The sequence below is a fragment of the Erpetoichthys calabaricus genome, chromosome 2 (genome assembly GCF_900747795.2).
Source record: "Erpetoichthys calabaricus chromosome 2, fErpCal1.3, whole genome shotgun sequence".
NCBI lineage: Eukaryota > Metazoa > Chordata > Cladistia > Polypteriformes > Polypteridae > Erpetoichthys > Erpetoichthys calabaricus.
Window position 1 is genome coordinate 225,144,120 of NC_041395.2, and position 15,072 is coordinate 225,159,191.

General features: G+C 40.1%; 1 protein-coding gene across 1 annotated transcript in view; it reads right to left on the reverse strand.

The window, feature by feature from the left end:
• The window catches only part of sparcl2 (SPARC-like 2), a 54,777-nt gene that overhangs the window by 16,569 nt on the left and 23,136 nt on the right, over positions 1–15,072 (reverse strand). Inside the window, exons 3-5 of the mRNA XM_028792542.2 lie at positions 4,023–4,134; positions 1,315–1,433; positions 924–1,084 (exon numbers count right to left, since the gene is read on the reverse strand). Coding sequence (XP_028648375.1) covers positions 924–1,084; positions 1,315–1,433; positions 4,023–4,134 — 392 coding nt within the window. The remainder of the gene's footprint in view (positions 1–923; positions 1,085–1,314; positions 1,434–4,022; positions 4,135–15,072) is intronic.

The window sequence follows — 15,072 nt, forward strand, 5'->3', positions numbered from 1 at the left end:
CCACAATTTGAAGTGCCGCAGCAGAGTCTGAATAGTTATATAAATAAGAGATATTAGTTTTTGATTTTTAAGAAACTTTGGAAACCTTTCTGAAAACATGTTTTCACTTTGTCATATATGAATGAGTGAAGACCGATGAGCAAAAATGACAAATTTATCCACCTAAAATAAAATATGCATGAAATGGAAGGGTCTGCATAATGACTCCACTGTATGTGCTGGTAGGCTCTCCTACAATTGTATGGTCCAAAACACTTGCTTTCCTTCTGTTCTTGCAGCCACTTCTGTTTATCACTGCCTGTGAGGATTGCATTTATTGCATTTCAAAGGCACAAGGGCTGACACCTACAACTGGCATCTTACTAAAAAAAAAATCAAACCAGTTTGAATTTGTCATAGTAAATTGCACACTGTCACTGAGATGCCAGGGTTTCAAACTATATAACTAACAGTCCATGATGTGCAATGAATTTTTTAAGATGATGTAAATGAAAAATCTTTGGAAAAGATGTGTAGGATGCTGACTTAACTCAATGAGCTAAACACAAACAAAATCTTAGGCAAAGCACAGATGATGAATGTAGAAGGGGTAATGGGACCACTGAAATTAAAACCATTAAAGACTCTGCAAGTAAGCACTGAACAAATGTCAAGGCTGGCTGGCAAGAGATCACAATAGTGTCAGTTCACACGAATATAGTACCAGCAACCATGCAATAACATGTGGTAAGTGTGGCCAGATGAGAAAATGACACAAAATAGATATGGCAAGAGGCAAATTTCACATTGTAAAAGTTGCATGTGGGGTTGTAAAAAGGGTTGTGGTGAAGGGTGAGGGCAAGAATCCATGAGGGGTGCGTTTGTGTCTCAACACTGGCTAAAGTCCTATAATGTCCTATAATGTCTGCAGGCCTTTTACATACCTCAGCAAGGTTCTTTCTCTGTTCATAACTAAGACAGTTAAGTGGCAGGCTGGTTCCATTCTTCTTCTGTGGATGTTCCCTTTGACTCAGCAATAAAAACCAGTCCAGCAGACGATAGGGAAACTGGGCAAACTCCATTTTAGAGCATTTTGTCCATGGTGCTTAAAGACAAGCAAAAAAAAAAAAAACTTACATAGAACACAGATTAAAAGTATTTTACCAACCTTATAACCTTATTGTGTATATATAGAGGTTAAAAAAGCAGCAGACATGGCATTATCAAGACCAGGGCAGGATGAAGATTGGTTTATATTCCTTTGCCATTATAATCTTGATAACATACTTATTTTATTACAGTGTCTTCCTGTGACATTTCATGGCTTACTGTTACCTATGCAGAAACCTTGATGGGCCAGCCCAGTCCTACGGCGTTTCCTGCATGACTCCTTATGAAAAAGGCAGGCATTCTCATAAGATTTGCCCAGTACACTGCACACTGGTGCCCGATCACTATAGAAAGGAGAAAAAACAAGACATAAATATTTGTATTAGAGAAATGACATCGCAAGATATTAGGAGTAGACATTAGATAGCTTTCTAACAAAACTTATAAATCCACTTTAGATTGAAATGGCCACAGCAAAACGATACTTATCTGAAATAAATTTTGTGCAGAGCTGCTTTGAGCTACTAAGCAATTCCTATCATTACTGTGCCCGAAAGTAAAACTGCTAAAGCACAGAAGAGAAATGTGTAAAGGATTTTAAGATTACGAAAACACACCTAGACAAGTGTGTGAGCGAAAAATCTTTTTTCTGTCTGCCTCATATTTAGATTCCTTTCTTCAGGTATTTGGTCTTTGATTTCTGCATTGTCATTTCAATTTAGTCCTTCTGATTGGCTTGATCTCTCTGGCTTGGACCTTGGCTTGTTTTGACTATGATTATTTCCTGGTCCTATTTGTTAAATATATGCTGTCTCATTTTAAGTCAGTAAAGTAGTCCCAATATTTAATCCAGATGCTTCTTAAAAGTTGTCAAAGTTTAGGCTTCAACTACATGTCTTGGTAGTTTGTTTCACTTTCCTACATCTTTTTGTGTAACAAAATTCTTCCTGGCGTTAGACCTAAATGCACTTCCCCTTAATTTCCACTGATGCCCTTGAGTATGTGATTCACCCTTTAGTCAAAAGAATTGGGCTGGATCTACTTTACGAATGTATTTGAAAAATGGAAGCAGCGGATTAGGTTTCCACACAGACTTCTTTGTTTGAGCTGAAATGGGTTTACTTCTATGAGTCTGTTGGAGTAGGACATGTTCTAAGTCCTGGGATGCACATGGTTGCTCTCCTCTGCACATCTTCAAGTGCTGCTAAGGCTTTTTGATATTGTGGTGCAGTCTCACTACAGTATTAAAAAGTCAAAGCAGAAAGTAAATAACGAGAAAAAGGTCCATCTATCCTTCCATCATTATATCTATTTTGTAAACTGGCTTCTTCCATTGCAGGGTTGCAGAAAGAAGACACCTATACTGGATGGCAAGCAGAGACTAACTGTTCATGAGAGAGAAAACAATTACGGGATGTATTCACACAGAAACTCATATTTGATCAATTTAGCATCACCAGTTAATCTTATTGACTATCCATCCATCCATCCATTTTCCAACCCGCTGAATCCGAACACAGGGTCACGGGGGTCTGCTGGAGCCAATCCCAGCCAACACAGGGCACAAGGCAGGAAACAAACCTGGGCAGGGTGCCAACCCACCGCAGATCTTATTGACTATTGGAAGTAAATTAGAGTACCTGAAATAACTGTGTCCTGTCCTACTATGTAACTACTGTGAAGTAATTCTCACAAGTATAAATGGACTGTCTTGTGCCTGCCTGTCGTGTAAATAGTGGTGGATTAGTCGTGCGTCTTTAGAGGGAGAGCTCCTGCAAATCTCACCCCTCGCTGCTCAGGACTACCGGTAGGACTGTTTAATTCTTTTATTACAGAAGCTGTTCCCGGGGTCGTCATTGTCATCTTTACTCCATATTATTTCATCCGTTTCTGCCACGTTGGAACTGTATAAAGACATTGTCATGAGTGTTTATAGTCATGGTTGTGTTAAAATTGTCTCGCCGAAGGGGAAGGGGAAGTTTGTCTGATTTCTGTTGTTTGTATATAATTTTCCATCTAATATATTATTTATTCATTTGTGTGTTTCGTGTTGCTTCCAGGGTCCTCTCTGGGTGGAGTTTGCATGTTCTCCCCGTGCCTGCGTGGGTTTCCTCCGGGCGCTCCGGTTTCCTCCCACAGTCCAAAGACATGCAGGTTAGGTGGATTGGCGATTCTAAATTGGCCCTAGTGTGTGCTTGGTGTGTGGGTGTGTTTGTGTGTGTCCTGCGGTGGGTTGGCACCCTGCCCGGGATTGGTTCCCTGCCTTGTGCCCTGTGTTGGCTGGGATTGGCTCCAGCAGACCCCCGTGACCCTGTGTTCGGATTCAGCGGGTTGGAAAATGGATGGATGGATGGATGGACACTAGTGTGCAGTGATTGTGAATTATCTGATTTAATAAAATATCTGGAAAGGAAACCAAAGAGAGCAAAGTAACGTACTGCAAATTACTCATCCGTTTAAGGCTTCAAATCATTTGGATTATATCATTAGAGAGGAAAAATATGTGATATAAGAACGTCAAGCAATGCAATTTCATAAGATCTATTATTGGTTAGGATTGGCTTCAAATTAAGCAACTGAGTTGGACCAAAAAAACCTGCAACCACTGTGGCCCTCCAGGACTGGCATTGTTCACCACTTTGAGCTACATTCTATGTATAAAAATATGCTATAGAAATAAATGTTATTGTTGCTGTACTCAGCACCCCCATAGACAGTCAGAGAATGATGAACAAAGAAGACCTGAACACTAGGTATGGTTAATTAGATTTTTCAAAAAGAAAATCCTCCTGATAAAGGAATAATTTCATTTATCACAGTCACCTATGCCTCTGTTCCTTCTCAAGATCCTCTCTTATCCTGCAGCTTCCATCATTCAAGCCATAAACGCAAAACAGGTTGGCAGGGTATAAGCGACGATAGTGCATTCTCACCTAGGGCAGGTTTTGGGGCAAACACATCTTGGAATACGAATCCCATTTTCTTCAACGACCTGGCACCATGATCCTGCAGGCTTGTGGCACTTGAGTAATTGGCAAAGTTCCTCTGCAAAATAAAATATGAGGAGGGTATTAGATTGCTACAAAAGTGAACCTGTAGGCCTTAATGGAGTGTTAGGTTAATTTAGATGGGATGTTAACAAAAGGTGCAGGTGTTGTCTAGCTTCCCGGAAAACCAGAGCAACAATCTGCTTTTACACTTAAGTTACAATCAATTTACGGCCCTGCTTAATGGATCCATATGTAGGAACCAGCTGGCAAGGACTAGAAGCGTGGACACATTGAGAGTGTCCTTGTTTATGTTAAGTATATTTAATTGACTAAAAGACTGAATGAAAATACCTAAAAATTTATTTAAAGTGCAATATGGAAAATATTTTATTACAACTGGCTTGTCTTTGGCCGTACTGGATTTTATAGTGCTGTTTCCGATGCCCACATGAACTAACATACTGTGTTTGCTGCTGATGTTACAACTGTGGTTCTAATCATTCTAGTCAAACTGAAATAGTCATTAGTAGACGAACAGCTGGCTGTTACCACCATTTTTTATTTCTCTGACTGGAGCAGTAAAACCCAGAAGAGAAGTATAGTGCTGGAACATATGTTATAAATTTAAGATTTTAGACTTTAACCCTTATGGTTAAAGGTCCATCGATATATTTTATATGCTCATGGCGGTGGTGGCTACAACCTACCCTAGCAGCAATAGTTACCAGAGTGGAGTGCCAATTCATTGCACACTCATGCATGTCTTTGGGATGTGAGATACATGAAGAAAACTGGATTCCATTAGAAAAATCTACACAGATGGCAGACACAGAAAGTGAATACTTCAGATAGACAGCAACTAGACTTTGGGCATTGGAGTTTTGTGATGGAGTAGTGCTTCTTTTAATTTCAATATTTAATCAAACTGTCAGCTAGATGCATTCCAGTTAATTCATTCAACCAAGAGCCAAATTCTCAGGCTTGTCTGTCACACGAGTCGAGTTTTGCTATTGCTCGACTAGTTGCTAGGCAACATGCTTTTTCATTGGTGAGCTACAATTAATAAAGAGTTGGCCTTGTGCTTTATTTAATATAGTAGCTCCACTAATCTCACACTTTTATTTTCAAGTTATTTACTTCTTTGCTTCATTGCTTTTGATATTTTGCCTGTTTTTCTTTCCTTGGTTTGCATTCTTCCTCACTTTGTGTCTTTTGTTCATTTTGAGAGCCTTCATCAGCATTTCAGCATTTTCGTTTTGCTAGTCTCCTCTAAGGGATTCATGCCTTGGCTGACATCCTTAAGTTCAAATACTCCCTCAGCGCCTGTTGCCCCACTGTTCTTATCTCATGAGTACCTCTGACTGAAAGACTCATCTCCAAAGGTGACTAGGGTTGGTCTCATGTTGTTGAATAAATTAATTTCTGAATTAATGCAAATTATCTTCACACAGGTAGACCATGAAACAGCCAGTGTCAAAGTCCACAAACACCCCTTCCTCAGTCTCAAAGTATAGTATATTGTGAGGTTAACTTTGACACTTTTAAAAGTCACAATCACACTGGGCCATATCAGATCCTGAATAAACTTAATATAGATTTTTTTGAATGTAGGGAAGAAACCAAACTTCGAAAGGAAAACGTATGCTGATATGTTGAGAATGTGAAATGAAACATAGAGAATGTCCAGACTGGAAAATTAACCCAGATATCTGGAGCTGTGAACACAGAGCTACTTGCACTCACTAAAAGCCAGTAGGTCTGAAGGACCAGGCTTGTGGAAACATTTGACAAGAGGGTTGAGATACATTATGTTTTATTTTTGTTTTTTTTAAACTGATCTTTATGCAATGGGTTTTTGTTAATTGTTCTTGTGACAATGCAGTTCTGCTCCATGCTCCCATCTTGCGTCTGTGAGCCCTTGAACCTGACACCATTGGTATTGTCACTGATGAGCTCAGCAGTGAGGCACAACAAATGGTGGGGATGGTGTAAAAAAGTGCTTTTATTAAAATAACAACAAAAACAAAGTGTCCAAATAAATTGTGCAGTGCATCACAGTTTCTTCAATAAATAATCCAGTAAACACAGAAGTGAAATATTGGAGGTTAAAACAATAAATAAATCCTTTAAAACGAGGTTAAAACAATGGCTGGAAGCAGTCTCTTTAAAATCCAAAGCACGGTGCGTTCTTTTACCTGGCGGCTCCCCTGCTTCTCCCTTCAGGCTTCTCAATAGGGGAGTCGCCCTTCCTTCAGCTGACCTTCTCTCCAATCAACTGGTCTGGAGGCTTCCTGATCCCTGGCTTCAGTTGCGCTCCCTCCAGACCGAGACTTGGCTTTTCAACAATGGCCAGGACGCTCACGTTGGGGAATCCATCACCCAAGCCTCCCGACTCCCGCTGTCTTCCACGGGGAGTCATCCTTCTGCTGGTCACTCCCGCTCCTCGCAATGCTCAGCAGGAGCGACCACTACCAACCGTCCTCTGTGTCGGCCAAACACCCCGCTAGGGTACACTGTCCAGCTGCCTACGAGTGCTCGCTCACTCACTCGCTCGCTCGCTCTCTCTCTCTCTCTCTCTCTCCCTCTCTCACACTCACACTCACACTCACACTCCGGCTTTCTCCTCACTGCTTCCTGCAACCTCCATTTCTTTCTTTTACTTTTTCTTCATCCTCTCTTGCTAGCTGCCTCGTGCTACTATATATTATGGGGACGTGGAACAGCTGTGGCAAATCAGCAGCTCCCGGGAACAATTACAGATGCGGACGACTCCTTACATATGCACTTAAGTCAGAATTGCCCGCATCACGAATTCCTTGAGAACCGCTCAGCCACACACCACCACGCCTCCTCGCTAAGCCACGATTATTTATTTTAAAACTGGCCCTTTTGACATGAGCTGTGGACCCGCTATACCACAGTTCTCCATTCTTTCATATTCATCCTATCACCTGGTATGCTTAGTCTGACTAATATAAGAAATGGTAGTTAGGTGCAGAGCTCTCCCATCAACCACATCTGACCTTCACTGCTGGTTATTGTGGCAATAGGTTAACCATTCCCAAACAACTGCCTTTATATACTTCATGGAAAGAGAGATAAAATTAATTTAGTGCCTACTGAGTATATAAATGGTAGGCCTCGATTGCAAAGCACACATATTTGTCTTCGCTAGATACACAAACTACCTGAGCAAAATCTGAAGTAACAGCAGTTTTTGGTGCTCACCCTATCAAATAAATTGCTCCCTTCATCCTCACTCTACATGAAATTGACTTCTGTCCTAGTAAACATGTTTAAACCATTCTGGCTTCCCTACTCCTAGATCACGACTACAGGTACAGTGGGGAAGTACAATAGAGCTTGAACTTCATATTTAACTCCCACTTCGCTCTTGCCAATTGCAGCCTCTCTGACCCATCTGTTAGTCTATATTTCCTCTTCACTCATTCGTGAACATAAATGCCTCCAGTAAAGAATCATTCTAAGCCACATCCTGCTGTGTGTGAGTCATCTCCTCACATACAGAAGCAGGCGGCAAACTCACTGTCACCAAGTGTTATCCAGTTTTGCTAAAGAGAACTTTCCTTACGTGGTGCAGTTAATGAACCTCCTGACTTCTCTTGCAATAAGGAAGGTTTTGGTGTACCTTTAGAACAGATAGCCAGATTGTCAAGGACCAGGAAACAGAGCAACAAATCAAGTCTTTTAAGTGTGCCATGGATTAAAAAGCCAGGAGATCAAAATTAAATCCAGTGAGTCTAATCAGAATTTGTAGTTGAAAATAAACTTGCCAGAAATCCATTACCCAAAGGTAACAGAGGTTGGTTTGCTTTTATTCACAAAGGTGGATGATGTGTGTCATGAAAGATGTGGTAGCATAGATATATACACATAGATACCACATTGACAGCTATTCCTATTAGCGGTGATACTTCTATGTGCCCACCATATTTTAGCGGATTAGATCAGCTTGTAAACTCTGAGGAGTTTATGTGGACAAGCTGAGTTCTCATGTTAAAATCAGTAGAATCTTTATTATTTGTTAACTGATTTTCACAAAATTTGTTTTGTTATAATTGTGAGACATGTGAGCCTACTGTATGTTTAGTCAGTTATCCAAATTACGTGGTGTGTTATTTACAAAGCATTTGTTACTAATATCTGCAAGAAGCAGTAAAAGCATGAGCTTCTATAAATAAAAAATAAATAAATATCTAATGGAGATATAGCAGGTCTGTGACACATGCATTTTAGATAAATAAATAATGCACTCATGTTTTTGTCGGGGTATGGGGCATAGGTAGCATGGGATGTTGGAGAAAGCAATCTTGTATTCATGTGTGCACATGTGGAAGTGACCTGTTCCCTCATTAGCACTGGAGCCATGACTGCTACACCTGTGTCCCACTGGGTTTTTAAAGGGAACTTCAAGGGAACTTAAGCATGAGGAGAAGAAGAAACAATATGAATGAGATAAGAACGATGAAAAAAGGAAAGGAGCAATAAGAAAAGGGAAGCAGCTGGATGGGAAAGTGAGTCCCATGTGATGAGCATATGGCCAGAAACTCAAGAAGGTGGGCAGAGGGACAACTGTTGTTGAGCACCTTAAGGTGCAGGAGTGACCAAGTTCTCTGAGAATCTCCCACAGAAATTTAACGAATTTTGGCTTGGAGGGAGCAAGGAGCAAAGCTCAGTATGGTGCCCTGCAAAAGCAGAGGGACTGGCAACAGTCCTTGTCCATGTCCATACATGTTGGTGGTTGTCTCCTTGTTTTAATTGTATTTATTTGTTGAATATTAGGGGTTGTGCCCTCTGCTCACTTCGATCGCCAACCCCCATGAGGGCGCTATGCACTAGCCACTTCGCGGGTCTGCCGCTTGTATATAGGGAAACAGATGTACAATTTAAACAGATTGTTATTTTCATGGGAATTGTTACATATGCATAATAGAACTAACTATTTTACATTACAGCGAGTAATTAACCATAGTAAAAAATAGTAAAACATAATAAATTGAAAGAAAATTAGGTTTCATGTTGCGTTAGAGGTATTTGTTGCGTTATACGTTTTCGTTCTTTTTGGCTTTGAAATTAACACGTAAGTACTTTTAAAATTTACACTTTTACTGTAAAATTTCAGTAAAAACAACATTTGGAATTAACTTCTCCTCATCATTGCATTGAATTTTGATTCCGTGTTTGGAGTTACATCGTGACAACGCAACGTATAACTGTCCGTGAGTGAATATCGTTTCTTTCTCTCTAATAAATAAACAGACTTTTTCGAATGTTTGTTCCTGTGATTTGTTAATTGTCACAGCCAAAGCTATGTCTGACAAAAGTATTCACACGAATGAGAGGTGAGAGGACCGTGAGTGTGGGCCATTAAACGGAAATGGTTGAGAGGAGGGCAGGACTTGAAAAAATCTCTTGGCAATAGTCTCTATTATAAAACAAAATCTTAGAACGAGACAAGACTTTTTTTCCTGTGACGAGATGTGATCTTTTGAAGAGAGACACTTTCATGTCCTGCGAGACAATCAAGTCATGTCATACTTACAACCTTTGAAAGCAAGTCCTGTGAGAAGGTGGCTTTTGCAAGTCACGCCCTACTTACAACCATTTTCAAACAAGACCACGGTCATCTAACCTCTCAGATGTTGGAATGCTTTTGGCAGACACACTTCCTGTGCTCTCAGCTCTTAAAAATTCGGGGCCAGAAAAAGACAAAGTAGAACGTCGTAAAGAATTCAAAAACATGCGCGATACACATGCAGAGCAGGTTAGAGATAATGGGGGTGGGAAAATTTGAAAGTCTAAAGAAATAATAGTAAAGATTGCATTTGTGCAAACAAACGTAAAATATTACTCAGTGAAATAACGGAACAGGGAATAGAGATCAAATAGTGTTTGAGGATGTCTTGGGGAGAAGAGAGACAAGGCAATGAGACAAAAGGACAGCTGATGTACAGGCTTTTAAACGTTTGAAGCGCCGCACGAAATGCAAATCATGTGGCACAGCAGCAGCAAGCCAGCAGCTGATTGAGCAAAGAAGAGGTAAAAAAAACTGTATTTGTTTCCCATTGTATCACCGTTCAGCCCCCCTCTTCACAACGGCATGTAGCACTGACGTGGTGGAAGGGGTTGGCGAGTGAAGTGAGCATGGGGCGATTCTCCCTAGTCTTTAATAATAGAGAGATTTATCTTTTGAAGAACTGGACTGAACTGCCCTTTTGGACAAAGTTTCATTCTTAAATAAAAGCACTGTGCACCTGCACCAACCCCTTGCTGACTATGTGTCCTCAATAGTTGAGGTTCATCCTCAGGTAAGTTATCTGCAGTTCCGGGTTCTGGTGTCTCCCAGGAGCAACAAATGAGTGCGGCACCCACATGGACCGTCACACTAAGATGTTTAGTTTTCTCCAAAGAAATACAAAGATAATAATGTGACACCTGTTCAACATATAGAACAGGGAATAGTAACAATAGTAATAATAAAAATAAAAAAACTAGTGGCAGGTCGTGAAATCCATAAATGTATTGTATGTTGCTTGAAATAACATTCTGACTCCTCCATGTGGAAAATAATCGTAATTCAAAAGCAACAACATACAGTACAGTTAAAATTCTCTGTTTTGCAGATGCCTGGCCCTGTTGGGAATGCAAGCAATGTCTATGTAAGTCTGTATTTATTTATTCAATCCATGACCTATCACTAGTTTTGGATTATTGTTGTTGTTATGATTTTCTTTTACATTTTCCTGATATTTAAAGTGTTCTTGCTAATCATGCTGTTCTTGCTGTGCACTAGTTTATGACATACTGCTATGTATTCATTTATGATGGTTAACTAAGCATAAAATTAAATGCTATGGAACAACATCAAGTAACTAGGATACAGCTTGTACATGCAACGATACCAATCAATTATTAAAAATGCAGTATATACTTAAGCATTTAAATATCACAGTATCATAAAAGACCTGCTCACAAATCCAAAATGTTATTATTTTGTTGGAAATTTGAGTATTAGATCAGTGTGGCAGTAACACTCCTCCATAAATAAGGGTACAAGTTGTTGCTGTCTTCTCAGGGGGTATGACAGTTCTACCACTGGCATTTCTGTGATATTTATACCCTTCTAACAGCAAACAGCATTTTTAAGGGTACATAGTGTATCCATATGGGGTACGGTTGCCATACCTCCTATCTGCACAGCCCCACTGGCAACTTGTTCCTTTTTTCACAGGCGCTGCACAGTGGAAAAAGAAAGGAAAGGCTGGTCAGATTTTTGAGTCTATCCAAGGCATCAGTGCTTAGCTTGCATACAAGAAGTAGATTGGGAGATGTGGACCTAAAGCCCACCTTCAAATACATAAGGACCAATACTTACAACAAATACGGTAGACTCCTTGGAAGAGCACTGACAGCGATAATACAGTTAATATTCAGAATGCCTTGTATTTGCAAAGCAGTGATCCAAATCTCATCAAATAACTGCTGTGCCCAAAATACAACTAGAAACACTAAATATTATATTTTAAACACTTTCTGGTGTCGCATTATTTTATTTTATCTAATCTATTTTATTTAAAGGTACATTTTCACAACCATTTTTTGTGTGAATAATAACATGAACAACTTGAAAATAAAATATTAGTTATTTCAGATAACAAGTAATGAATCTTTAATAAATATGTTATCATGAATATTTTTACACAAATGACAATATCAATATATTATTACTTTTGCCTGTACTTTTAGTCTGACAGACCTAACTAGGTAGTACTGGTAAGAGAAAGTACAAACCAGTAGTAGAATTAAAACACACATAAAAGAGCTCTCAGTTTTGAAAAGTGATCCTTTCCCGTCTTGTCTGCAGATTTCCCCTCTCTTTGCATGTACTGGATGCCTAGTTTTGAGTCATTCTGTCAAAGTCATGGGTAAAACTGATATATCCTGTACTACTTTAAAATAAGAAGTCAACTGGTCCAAGATGGCGGGTGTATTGATGAGCCTGGCCAAAGCAAATGAGGCATCTACAGTATTTATGGTGGCAACACTGCACTGTTGCTAAAAGAAAATGACTATGGCAGTTTAGAAAGTAAAAAAATGTTGGCGATTATGGTCGAAAATAATGCTCAAAAACCACAAAAATAATGGAAAATAATTTGAACCTTAACAAAACAGGTTGCAAACTTTTAAAAAAATGCATGAAATCCATATTTAAGAATCCAAACGTCTCTTTCTCTCCCAGCATCACTGCCCCATCCTAACATTCCTCCTTTCAGTGAACTTGGATGAGCACCCAAATGTAACTTGCAAGGAACTGCGCAGGGACTCGCCTCTATCCATTCCATATCGTTACACAGAGAGGCAGACTGTGAACCCATGGCCTCCAATTCAGAAGTGAATGCTTAGCCAGCTTTGTTAATGGGGATTTCTCTTACTCAGATGAGCATACAGGGTCTCTTAACTTCTACTGCAATACACATTGATAGGCCCTAACTCACTTTCTCTCAGTCTCTCTCTCAGCCTAACTACCCTCTTCTTGCAACAACTCAACAGCAAGACCAAATGACAACCTTACAAGCATACTTATGTGTGTTCTCATGTATATTGTAACATGTGAGCCACTATCTTGCACCCTAAAGAAGAGGCTGAGTCTAAGGGCTTCAGGAAAACCAGCTTTATTTCAATCCAAACAAGAATAGAAAGGTTATATATTCAAACAGGAGCTACCACTTACCTACACACAGACACAACAAACCAGCAGGGATGGGGCCAGGTCAGCAGCAGGGTTATAATGATCCCTACATCACCAATCGGACAACATATGTGTTACACGGGGAGGCTGTGAATTTGCAATTGTCTCAGTGGCGCTGCAAACCCGCGGAGCGTTGTGAACCTGCAGTTGCCTCTGCGACGTACAAGCAACCCTCAGCAGATGCATCAATCACGTTTCGATGTGAAGCCCTGTTGGGGAGGGTCTCAAAATAGCTCAGAAGCCTCACAATATATGTATTGTTTGATGTGGTATTTCATGTATGGTGTTGTATTCATCACACATTGTTGGAATTATACTACTGTCCCTATTCTATGAAAAACAGTTATGTAAGTAGGAAATTAATTTTATTGTGTACACGTGACAAGAAATTTCAGTTTCATCTTGAACTTCAGGTACTTAGACACTTCCGAATGCTCCAACTTTGCCGAAAACATGTGATTTGTAGGCATGACCAATAATGAGTGTGGTAAATTGGAGTCCTTCCAACATAAGATCTGTTCTTGTAATGGATCCAAATGTCCACTACCATAAAAGTGAACTCTCAAAAGTAATGGTTGAATTGTTTCTACATTGTAGATGGGTACAGCTCTCATTAATTCCTTCTAGTCAACAGCCTTATCTGATTAATGCCACTCATTGAATTCAACTTTTTTATATTCAGTTCAGGCATTTTCACTTAGAGTGTGACCAAATGTCTATCGTGCAGTGCCTAAGTCACCAACACCAAAGGTTGAATATTCAATTAATGGAAAATATTATCTATACTAATTAATAAAAGGCAAAGCCCTCACTGACTCATTGACTGACTGACTGACTGACTGACTGACTGACTCATCACTAATTCTGCAACTTCCCGTGTAGGTGGAAGGCTGAAATTTGGCAGGCTGATTCCTTACAGCTTACTTACAAAAGTTAGGCAGGTTTCATTTCGAAATTCAACGCGTAATGGTCATAACTAGAACCTCTTTTTTCACAATATACTGTAATGGACGGCAGCTCGATGGCCGTGGGAGGAGGAGTTGAGTGTCACGTCATCACGCCTCCCACGTAATCACGTGAAAAGACTGTGAACGCAGCAGGGAGAAATGAAGGAGGAGCCGCAAACAGCATAGAACAAAAAATTCATTAAACAATTGAGAAGGGAGCAAAACAATAAGAAGCGAGCGAGTAAAGCATACAAGCATCTTCATAAGGGAAACAAAGCACGGTGTAAAACGTAAGTTTAAATTAAGTTTATAGAAACGCTCCCGCTGCGGATTGCAATAACATATTCGCGAGATAAAAGAACGCAGTAGGGAGAAATGAAGGATGAGCCGCAAACAGCGAAGAACAAAAAATTCATTAAACAATTGAGAAGGGAGCGAAACAATAAGAAGCGAGCCAGTGAAGCATACAAGCATCTTCATAAGGGAAAAAAGCACGGTGTAAAACGTAAGTTTAAATTAAGTTTATAGAAACGCTCCCGCTGCGGATTGCAATAACATATTCGCGAGATAAAAGTTTAATGAGAAGACACGAGGTATAAACGAACCACACGCTGTAGCGCAACGTTAGGGGCTTCACCTCTGGCGCTGACGTTCGAGATTCGATTCCCAAGAGCGGATGCAGTGAGTGTGTACACCTGATGAGTCCAGAATTAGGGAGAAACACGTGTCGCATACTCTTTGCATTATTTGAAAGTAAACTATTAAAACCATTCTATGATCTGCTTCTCGCAACTGAAAGACGGCACATGGCGGATGTTAGCCGACTTGCTGACCGCAACTTTAGGGGCTTCAACTCTGGCGCCGCAAACAGCGAAGAACAAAAAATTCATTAAACAATTGAGAAGGGAGCGAAACAATAAGAAGTGAGCGAGTGAACCATACAAGCATCTTCATAAGGGAAACAAAGCACGGTGTAAAACGTAAGTTTAAATTAAGTTTATAGAAACGCTCCTGCTGTGGATTGCAATAACATATTCGCGAGATAAAAGAACGCAGGAGGGAGAAATGAAGGAAGAGCCGCAAACCGCGAAGAACAAAAAATAACAGAAAGAGGGCATGTGGCGGACGTAAGGTGACTTGCTGACAAACCACAAGCGTGACCTGGCAGGTAACCACCCATACAATCAGATTGTGATTCAGAAAACGAATGCCATGAATGAAATTACCACGATCTACATACTGTCAAATAAACGAAACACACGCCGTAGCGCAACAG